The 11,167-nt window shown below is 38.0% G+C and overlaps 1 protein-coding gene across 1 annotated transcript; it reads right to left on the bottom strand.

Annotated features, from left to right (window-relative positions):
- Positions 1-2,613: 2,613 nt before the first annotated feature.
- Positions 2,614-5,710, bottom strand: LOC122086335 (UDP-glycosyltransferase 76B1-like). Its single transcript, XM_042655099.1, has 2 exons — positions 4,963-5,710; positions 2,614-3,753 (listed from the first exon to the last, which is right to left on the bottom strand). Exons 1-2 carry the CDS (start codon positions 5,459-5,461, stop codon positions 2,837-2,839), a joined length of 1,416 nt encoding a protein of 471 aa, XP_042511033.1. The 5' UTR covers positions 5,462-5,710; the 3' UTR covers positions 2,614-2,836.
- Between the last annotated feature and the right edge of the window lie 5,457 nt (positions 5,711-11,167).

The raw sequence follows: 11,167 nt of genomic DNA, 5'->3' as shown, positions 1-11,167 counted from the left end.
ACCAAACAAGAAACCCCTTATTTGGAGGAAGAAGTACTTGTTGAACCCATGATTGAAAGTATCAAAATTTCTATTTCTTTGAGATGCGATTGACTTGAAAGATATCAAGATTTTAATTTTTTAAACATACAATCAATTTGCATTCACCAAAATGAATAAATAAATAACATCTGGCAGCCGGTACTCTCAGCCAGTAGATTGGAAGACCTAGTAAATAGAGAACGTAGAAGATGGTTCCTCAATAAGAGGTGGGGAGAGTGTCAAGAAAAGAGAGAGAGAGAGAAAAAAAAAAAAAAAAAAGAGACTATCAAAAGAAATATTTCCCATGACACTTATATTTGCGGTAATATAATTTCCTTCTACGTGAGGTCCGTATTGCACATGTATAGGAGTACTTGATGTCTCAAGGGATAAGGAGGAAGACGTTATTGTTTCTTTTCACTTCAACTCTTCTTCTTGGCTTGGATCAGTCTAAGAATCTAAACGCAGATTATCTGTTAAATGGATGACTCATCGTCCATGGATATTTCCTCTATGTCCAGTGAAAAGTGAGCTAGCTCTCATGTGATTGGAAATTGAATTCTAAGTTTCTACTGTGAGTCTGTGACCTGACGACCTCCCTCATGCGTTGGACTAAATCAAACAATTAATCGTCAACGACCAGATAAATGGTAGCATACAATAATCCGATTGATGCGATAGCAGGAGAGAAAATTAGGTTTCATCTTTCTTCCCATCAAAGTTGACTGCAAAAAAAAAAAAAAAAAAACTGCAAAATGCCAAAGGAGGCCCATTCACCAAAGATTTAAGCGACGGTATTGGTATTGATATTGGTATCAGTATCGGTATCGATAAGTCGATATCAATTCAAATCGGATCAATGGATATCGATGGATTTTGTCCTTACTTTTTATAAAAAGGCTTATTTTTTTTTCCAATTTTACCACTGAAACGATTTGAATAATCGATCCAGATCGATTCAAGGATCAGAGATCAATCTCAATTGATACCAATCCAATATGATCGATCCTAAATCAATACTTGAAATCATGCCATCCACAACTACGAACTACTAGTCTATTTTGTTTCACAAACTGGGCAAAACTGGCAAAGTTATCGTTGCTATTGGATTACTGAGAAAGGGAAGGCTCTCCAAGGAATCGGATATTCTAACTGAAATGACAGAAATAATTATGTAATCAATTTGAAAAAAAAATTCTCTCTCTCTCTCTCTCTCTCTCTCTCTTTAATTGAATTAAATTAGAATTTTATCTCAATCATATGGTGAATTATGTATTGAATTAATATTATATATCTTCAACTCAACCATCACATAATAAAAGCAAGATACATGATAAAGCCTATTAACATGATCCATAAAGATATCCCTCTTATTAATTAATTAAAGGCAGCATGGTCCCAACACCAATGTGGGATCAATGGAAACACTAAATAGATGCATTAACGTGGGTAGAATTTTCACTTTTCATGAGGGGTGGAGCGATATAAAGCCTATTAACATAATCCATAAAGATATCTCTCTTATTAATTAATTAAAGGCAGCATGATCCCAACACCAACATGGAAATAATGGAAACACTAAGTAGATGCATTAACGTGGGTAGAATTCTTGCTTTTCATGAGGGGTGGAGCGATCTTACCACCCCCCCCCCCCCTAACTGTGAATGCACGAGTGATGCTGATTTTTAGGTTTCTTTGTCCATTAATTAAATATCTCAAGCATCTCACCCCTATATAAGTAAAACCATTCCAAAGAGAGCCGCTATGTCTTGCATGAGAGAAATTGAAGACTGGCGCCTCTGACATTTTGGGTGTGAGAAATAGAAAGCTAAACTGCTATGGCTCTGGCTCAAAACTTATTCCAAATAATAAGCCTGGTTACGAACGTAGATTTGATCTCCCACTTTTTTTAGTCTCATAGGGAGAAAAAAATTATATTTTCTTTTACAAAATATATAGTCCACTAGCAAAGCACATATCGGAATCTAATAATTATTTGATGCTTATTAATATAAGGGAAAAAAAAAAAAAAAGGTTTAGATGGTGCCATGGTGGTACTTACAGAAGAGGAATCATGGTTCCACCAACCACCAAGATAAAGTCTAGTTCGTCCCCCTTACAGGTAATCATCCTACCCTATTTCACACCATTCATGAGTGTAGCTACCTGCAGGAGAGAGGATCCAGAGTTCCAGACTCACCTAGATATGCTATATGAATTCTACCAAAAAAAAAAAAACATATCACTTTAAATTTTGCTAGGTTAAGGCTTGAGAATTAATAGCCATTACTTGACCCAAAATCTTATTATACTAACAAAATAATCTTTCAGATGATAGATATAGTGAAATGAGTAGGAAAATTCTGAGGTGGAGAAACATAATGTATTGAAAATGATAAGATATGAGCTAGGGATGGAACAAGGCCAGGTTTCTTAAAATCATAGTCCAGCCATAGGTCCATAAAACTCAACTCAAGCTTTAATGGATCTTGATTGGGCCAGGCTGGGCCAGGTTGGCCAGGTTGGCCCTGATTTTTATCAGAGTCGAGTTAATTTTGATTGATCATATTTTTTCCATTTGTGTCCAATGCATTAAAAAAAGAAACAACAATAGATAAAGTGATCAATACATAATTAAAATTATAAAGTGCAATGCAAAAGTAGATGTTTAGGACACTACATGATCACAAGCATAATCAAAGCTGGGTTGGGCTGGGCCTAGGCATCAACTGAATCTCAGCCCACCAACCCTGACCCAAGGTCAGTGTTTTCCAAGTCTAGCCCACCCTCAGCATCAGAAATCTTAAACCAGAACCTATTTGTACTCAAGGCGGGTTTGCAAACTTACACCCCTAATCTGAGCTATCAAATCCCCTAGATGCTTATTGGAGCAACCTCCTTTCCTGACGCAAACTTCTGCCTTCTCCTTCAAAGCCATAACCCTCTCTCTCATCTCCTCCCCTTCTTTCTCAACCATTAGTCTTCTTATGTTTCTCTCAATTTCTCCTCTCTCCAACCTATTCTCCAGATGCAAACCCACCTTCCAAACATGGCTCACGTACCTCGCGTTCACCATTTGGTCTCCAAAATTAGGCCGACACAGCATTGGCACTCCCTCACATATACTCTCCAGGGTCGAGTTCCAACCGTTATGGGACCAAAACCCCCCCACCGCAGGATGAGCCAACACATCCTGTTGTGGGGCCCATTTGACAATACAACCCTTTCCACTAATCATTTCTAGGAACCCATCAGGCCACACTGGTTCAGCTTGTTCTGAGTCTTGGACCAAGCCGGATCGAACCACCCACAAGAAGGGGCACTTGCTTTTGGCTAAGCCCCAAGCCATCTCCACAAATTCAGACTCATCCATACTGGCTATGCTGCCGAAGCTGATGTAGATTACAGACCTAGGTGCCTGTGTATCTAGCCAAGCAATGCAGCTGTGGTCTTGGGACAATAAGCTACTGGAAGAAGCTGGGAAGAGTTTATGAAAAGGGCCTATTGTGAACACCGGGATTGGAAATTCTTGAGCAAGTGCTGCCAGTGACGATTGTTCAAGGTAATCGAAGGTGTTCAAAATGAGGCCTGATGAGGCCTTGACTTGATCTACCATGCTGATCAGTAATTGGTTTAGGCCCATTAGGGTCTCTTGGTCATGCCCGTTGAACACAGGCAGATCTTTCATTCTGAGAGGTGGAAGCTCCTTAACTGGCGTCTCCAATTGAGAATCTGACAAGCAAAACTGAAAGCTTAATTTGGAAACAATTAAGAACGCTCGAAGAAAAAAAAAAAAAAAAAAAAAGAAGGGTCTTGTACATGCTTCGAGGGACATAAAAGCTCTCTATGTGGTGAGGCAATGAGCGGTAGTGAGAATTCAACAACAAGTGCACGTCGGGGCCTTCCAACCGTTGAATCCTTACTATCACTTATCGCTCACTATAGAGAATTTGAACCTGAGGTATATATACTTATCCAGAGGAACCTAGATGTGGGCATGGGTCCATTTTCTACGAAATATGGAACCCCCAAAAATGGTACGTTTCTCTCAATTGACGGACATTTTCATCACTTAAAAAGTCTTGGATAGTCCTCCTAGTGCGCTTAAGCTTCTTAAACTTAAAATAAGTTCATTAATGATTCCAACTCATTGCATTTTAGAATAATATCCCATAATAGTGATCTTGGTTGTGGAGTGTGGACTACGGGTGGAATTTTTGCCCTGGCCCAATCAAGCCTACCGTGAGCCTGACAGAGCTTGGGTTGGGCTTTTCAGGCAGTGGAATTGGCCAGGTCGAGATTTTCTGGCCTGAGATTGGGTCGAGCTGTGTATGGACTGTGAATATAATAGAAAAACATACAAAGATTTGACCTTTAATACCTCTAGTTGATCGATCAACTAAATGGGTCGATTTCAATCTTAATCAAACTTTGGAGAAACAAAATTAGGGATCGAATCAGTCAATGTTGATTTCAATCTGAATTGGCAAGATTTATTAAAAATTGATTGCAAATGGAGTAGAATCGATGGATATAATCCGGAATCAGATAGATCGATCACAGCGATTCACCAATAACAACCTAAATGGACACTAGACACTCCAAAATCCAAAATCCAAAATCCAAAATCCAAATAGGTTGGGGGGCTTATATTTAACATTGTTAGATACTCTTCTTTCGGGAAAAAGTTTTCTTTGTATCGTGGGAGTAGGTGAAGAAAATATGAAATTATGATGATTCCTGTACACTGTTTTCCAAAAGTCCGAACAAAAGGGTCGGTCAAGGGAAGGAAAACTCCTTCCTCCTTTTTCTACGTCTTAAACACGTTTTTTTTTTTTTTCAAACGGTGTGAAACGGGTTTAGAATTTCTTGATTCTTTTTTTTTGAGAGAGAAACAGAAACCAAAAAAATGTTGAGAGGGAAACTAAAATGCAGACTTACCTGATATAGGAAGGTAACCTTTCTGCCTTAAAACTGGGAAGGCAGCGAAGGCAAGAAAGGATTCGATGCTGCTGGTCCGTAACGCAAGCCTCGGAAGCTTAAGACTGTCGGCGACACCTTGGGTAAAGTGCATGATAGCATCGGAGATGAGACAAGCAATGGGCTCTTCTTCTTCTCCTCCTCCTGCAGAATTGGTATCAGACAACAATCGAACCAAGCAATCCTGAAGTGGAACTGCACAGTTGACGTTGAGTAGTGAGAGAAGGGGTAAGACATCTGAAATCGAGGCTTGGATACCCGAAATGCCGTCGTGTATGGGAATAAAGGTGAAGTGAGGGTAATTATAGGAGTTGGGAGAGATGAATCTAGGGTGGATGATTGTGATGGAGAAGCCCTTAGAGTAGAGAATAGAGGCTAGTTGAAGCATGGGGTTTATGTGGCCCTGCAATGGGCATGGGAATAGCACCAATCGAACCCTTCTACTCTTCTGCTCCTCCATCTGATTCGAAGTTCGTTTGGGCCTTTCTTCTTTCCTGGTACTCCTTTTCACTCTCTCCAAAGGACCATGAAATCCTTGGCTTGGTATGGTTGTTGGTATCAGCGAGACACATATAATCTTAACCTACTACCAGAACAGAAATTTCCTAGTTATTTACAAGATGCTTCTTCCTATATATTGTCACTTCATTGGGGTTTCGTAATAATAAATGAAAACAAGGCTCACATGTTCGTGGAAGACATAGACTGGTAGTCAACGAACGTGCAGGCCGGGAAAAAAAATCGTCTGCAATTTCGATTTTGTATAATTCCGTGCAATATCACCTTCAGATGGTGACACGTGTATTGATACTAATACAATGATCCAGATTTGATTTAAGTGCCTCTTCACTGATTTAATGTTTTATTAGTTGTACCAGATCTGGACCATTGTATTGGTATCAATACACGTGTCACCACCTGAATATGGTATTACATGAAATTATACGAGATCGAAATTGCAGACGATTTCAACCTGCAGGCCGGTGTACAGTGTTCAAGGAGTTAGAAGAAGATCAAGGTCCTTTACAATTCCGGATCGTGATCCTGTCCAATTTTCTGAAAGTACAATTAGGTGCAATTCTGGTGTAGGATTTAGACACTTATTCTCATTGATGTGAACGGTCCAGATTTGAAGGTAGGAAGCTAGGAGATCGGTTGCTGTTCTTAGGTGGAGCTCTCGGGTAAAAACACGATCCATTTTCAAAGACGTTGTATCTCCAATTTTCAAATCGTTAATACATTCCTTTCTTCTCGGGACTCTACAGTCTTCAAATCGCTGAAGGATCCTCACCAAGCTATTTGTATAGTTACTCCCCACCCCCCTCTCTCTCTCTCCCTCTTTCTGGACATTCTTCTCTTTGAGATAAAACCTACATTCTTCTTTTAAAAGTGGAAATCATTGTGGCAGTATCCTTCTGATATTAGAATTAAAAAAATAAATTAGTGGTAACATGTTGTATCAGTAAGCAAACCATCATACAAGATGCTTACATCTGTTCCACCCATGGCTGGTACCATGACTGTGGCTATGAAAATAAGTGAACCAGCCAACGACAAATAGCGTGGGAATCTTTCAATCGGACTTCTATTTCTGTAAGGAAGGAGCGGAGTAGCTGTAGCCACTTACTCGCAGGTACTGACACGAGAGGACTTCTAGGTCTTCAGTCTTCAACAATAGGATTTCAGCGATTTCAGAAATAGGGTATAACCTCACAAGGGTGAGAAGCCTGCAACGATTTGGGAAAAACGAGGGAAAGAGATGAGAGCAAGAGATGGAACGAGATGAGAGATTTGGGTGAGGATCCTTCTATGTGAAAGAGAGTGAATGATTCGGATCTATGAGAAGGATGAGTCAATCTAGGTTCAGCGATTTGAAAATGGAGATCATAGAAGAGGGAGTACCGGTGTCCGAATTGATGGATCGTGTTTTTACCCGAAAGCTCCACCTGAGAAGAGCAACTGATGTTCTAGCATTCAATCTTCAAATCTGAACCATCCACATCATTGGAGACAGGTGTCTAAATCTTATACCAGAATTGCACTTAGTTGCACTTTCAGAGAATTGGAGAGGATCACGATCCTACAATTCCTGACGCCTTAGTGAGAGAAGGAATTGTCGTCACCGTTGACATGGTCATTGAAAGACTTTACTTAAGCGTGTGGGCCCAAATGCTTATGTCCTTGAACTTTCCTCTGACATAGCAAACAGCAATGTATTCAATACGTATGAGCGGTACATGACCCACATGCCTTTATTCATTATTCGGGATGAATGATTTCTGATATATCATAGTATGACCAACCAATAAGGAATTAACATGTGACTAGAATATCATTGTCAGAAGACTCAATCCAAATTCCAAAATCACATAGATTTGACCGAAGAACAAATCAAGAGGATAGTTGACAATCAGATGAGACGATCAGAAGATCGGAAGGCCAACCCAAGCTCGCAAGGATTCAACTCCAGAACAATCATGAACGATCAAACTATGGGATGATTGGATGATCAACCTCCTTCGTATACCGCGAGAAGTCTTCTACTTGTGGCTTACGTGTCACCAGGATTTGATGAGTGATACTTGTAAATGTTTCCAAACTTGACTAGAGCTAACAAACTCAATTATGGTTAGACAATTATTAAACTCAGGGTTAACCTTAAACCGATCGTTACAACCACGGTTACTTAACAAGACGATAACCACAGGTTAACCATTATGATCTTAAATTGGTCATGATGAAATTAGCCACCTCAGCCCAGATAAGGACAACCCACTACTCCTTAGCAAGGTTAGGTCATTAAGGACAGAGACCCATGGCCCAATAGGAACTCTCATCATAATATAAAGGGGACTCAGCCAGAAGACCAAGGTAAGCAACTTTGAATTCTCAAAGCTCTGTAGAGATTTTCCCTTCTCACCCTATATCCTAACTTGAGCTTGAAGAGCTTTCCCCAGAGATCGGCTCCGAGACTAGTTCTTCATGTGCGCTTTTGCAGATACGAAGGAGGCGAGAATTTGCAATAACAATTTCAATCTGAGGACGGCTGATGTAGAGCTGAAGGTGTATCCACGTGTGAAGGAGGCCCATAACTTAGCCGTATACAGTCTGACAACTGGTCTTTTAAATAGCCCACGATTTTTTTTTTTTATAGTTTTTAAATAGCCCATGATAGATTGGTTAAAGTGTGTTATTTCAGCCTGGTATCGGTCCATGTGTGTAAGTTAAGTTACTTAAACTCACATCAAGCCCATTTACATGAATCATCACTGAAAAGCCCCAAAGAGTCTGCCGCGAGCCTTATTATGTCTTATAATGCTTTATTTTGTTTAGGACTCTGTAAGCCCAAGTGAATGGCTATTAATTTCTTCGACAATACGTATTAGAAGTTTGATGTTAAACCCCCCCCCCCAAAAAAAAAGTAGTAGAAGTTTGGGCAAGAGATACCTGTTGGCGCAGGTACACACATAGTTATGAAATTTGGACTCAAGAATTATTCGGATTAATTCGTTTCATTAATTCAATGATTCGGGCAAAATACTGTTCAAAAAAGCAAGGACAATAAAATTTGAGTTTGGATTCGGATTCGGATTCGGATACGGGAATTATTTGTTTACAAAAATGAAAAGTCGACAAAAAATTCAGATGTTACTTTTAATATTTGCAGTACTTGTTTCATATTATCTATCAATTATCATATGTACATGACATACAAATGATATAAAAATTAAAATTTTAAATTTCAATGATAAAAAATATTATATTTAGCTCTCTTTTTTTTTCTCTCTAAACTCATTTCCTATTACTCAAATAATTGAATCAAAGAAAGAAAAATTGAGAGGGGGGACTGAGCACAAATTTAGTTAGACTCATGTCACCCACCATGCATATTCACCTTAAAGACTAGATAGAGAGTAATGACTGTAAGACTTAGTCAAACCAAAATGGGGTGAGAGATTTATTTATTTATTTATTTTTTGTAGAAGTGTGAGAGATTACTTCATGAAAGATAAGCTTTGTCGGTTTCTATTAAAAAAAAAAAGAAAAGTAACATTAGGATAATAAATGCATAATAATCACACTATTTTCTAAAGGCTTATAGACTTATTCAAGATAAATTTTATTTTTACATGGGATAAAATTCGGTTCGGCCGAATTATTCGTGAATTTAAAAAATGTCTATAAAATTCGAGAATTTTTCAGAATTTTTTATTTGATTCGGTTTCAGACCAAATTATTCATAAAATTAGGTAAAATTCTGTTCGGCCGAATTATTCACAAATAATTTCGATATTTTAATAATTACACATGGGCTAATAGAAGGATATGTATTAGCTTCTTCAGCATGGGGGTAGTATGATCTTTTCACACCCACTATGTATAGGTGTAAATCTATGCCAGTGGGTAGAATTCTTTCTTCCTAAAAATTTAGGTAAACATGGGCTAATAGAAGGATACGTAATAGCATCTTTAGCATGGGGGTAGTATGAACTTTTCACACTCGCTATGTCTAGGTGTGAACCTATGCCAGAGGGTAGAATTCTTTCTTCCTAAAAATTTTTCTTTCCATTAAGACTAGCTAAGTAGTATTGTCTCTTTTATTTTTCTTTCCATGTTCAGAGTATCTATTTCTTGTAATGGCTTATGGCTTTTATAAATTGTAGGGAAAGTTGTGTCAGAATATTGAGAGAGCAAACCTAAGTGTCACCTTTGTGTAGGAGAACTTTCAATCTATCACCTACATGGAATTATCATAGACCTGTAATAGAAATTGTTATAAAATAAGTGGGTTGAGTCGTGTCACTTGACACTGTCCTTAAGACCATAGATGCCTCCTATGGTGCAACCAGGAATATTGCAAATTGGCCTCCAAGATAAAACAGCCCAATGGCTCCCCCAGTAATCATCCGCTGGACTACTGGACCCCTTCGAATGCTATAGGCCTGTGCTCAGACTAAAAACAAAATACTCACAAAATGGATATGTAAATCCAACAAAACTAAAGAAAAGAGAAAGCTTGACAACACACACTTGAATTCCTCAAGTGAATTGTTTCGTTGCTTTCAATGCTAAATCTCCCCTCTATCTATAAGACAAATGAGATGAGGAGTAAAAAAAATAAATTAAAAGAACTTTAAAATTAAAGAATAAATGAAGTTTAAAGAGAAGAAATTAAAGATCTCTTAAAACTAAATAAATATAACTCTTGTGGCCTTTAAAAGAGAAGCCATATAAAAGAGACTTAAAGAGTCCTCCAAACTGAATAAATAAATAAATGACAAGGTAAAGAGTTATGAAATTCTCCTTTTAATTAAAACTAGTTTTGAAGTTATTTGGAATCTTCATTTGTTTTAAATACTTGATTTAAAACCAACACATATAGAAGGGATCGAAGAGGGAGAAGGCTCCCACAATTTTGATGAAAGCTTTTTCTTGCTTTTTGAGAGTGGTGAACTATGGTGATTCAATCACATCCTAAGTGATGAAGCCTTGAAAGGAGGGTGGTAATGTCCAACCATAGGTCATAGGTGATGATACATATTGGTTATGTCTATATTTTCTTTTATCCATTTTCTATTGAAAATTTTCTTCCTAGTGTTATACATTGTTCCACCAACCCAGTTCATACCATTGGCATCCCTAGGTGAGTTCTAGCTAACATCTTAATATGATGGAAAAGGCATTAATGGAAATCCAAAAAAAATAAAAAATGGTGCTAATGATTTGTGCCAATCCTAAGCTTGGATCAAGTCCTTGTATGAGAACCATTCTCCTATTTTGCGTGATTCATACATGGAATCCATTCAGTGTGAAAATTTATTGTAAGGTGAGAGAGATCTGAATGGATTTCATGTGTAGATTAAGCATCGTACAAGAATGATTCTCGTACAAAGATCTGATCTAGACTCAATGATAAGTTTGAGTCCGGATCAAGTCCTTGTAGGAGAATCTGGGTTTCGATTCTCATAAAATTAAGAGATGGACGTGTGTAACCCACTTATTATCTCTCCTAAATTTTTGACCGACTACCTATTTCTTTCTATTTTCTCTCATTTTCTTTTTCCACATTCTCTTTCTCTCTCTCCCCTCACAGTTTATCAATTTTTTTTCATTTTTTTAATTATAATTAAACATTGGTTTATTATTAATCCTACAACATAGCTTT

The sequence above is a fragment of the Macadamia integrifolia genome, chromosome 8 (genome assembly GCF_013358625.1).
Source record: "Macadamia integrifolia cultivar HAES 741 chromosome 8, SCU_Mint_v3, whole genome shotgun sequence".
Classification (NCBI taxonomy): domain Eukaryota; kingdom Viridiplantae; phylum Streptophyta; class Magnoliopsida; order Proteales; family Proteaceae; genus Macadamia; species Macadamia integrifolia.
The sequence above is the reverse complement of the archived record's forward strand: the minus strand, read 5'-3'. Positions and strand labels throughout refer to the sequence as shown.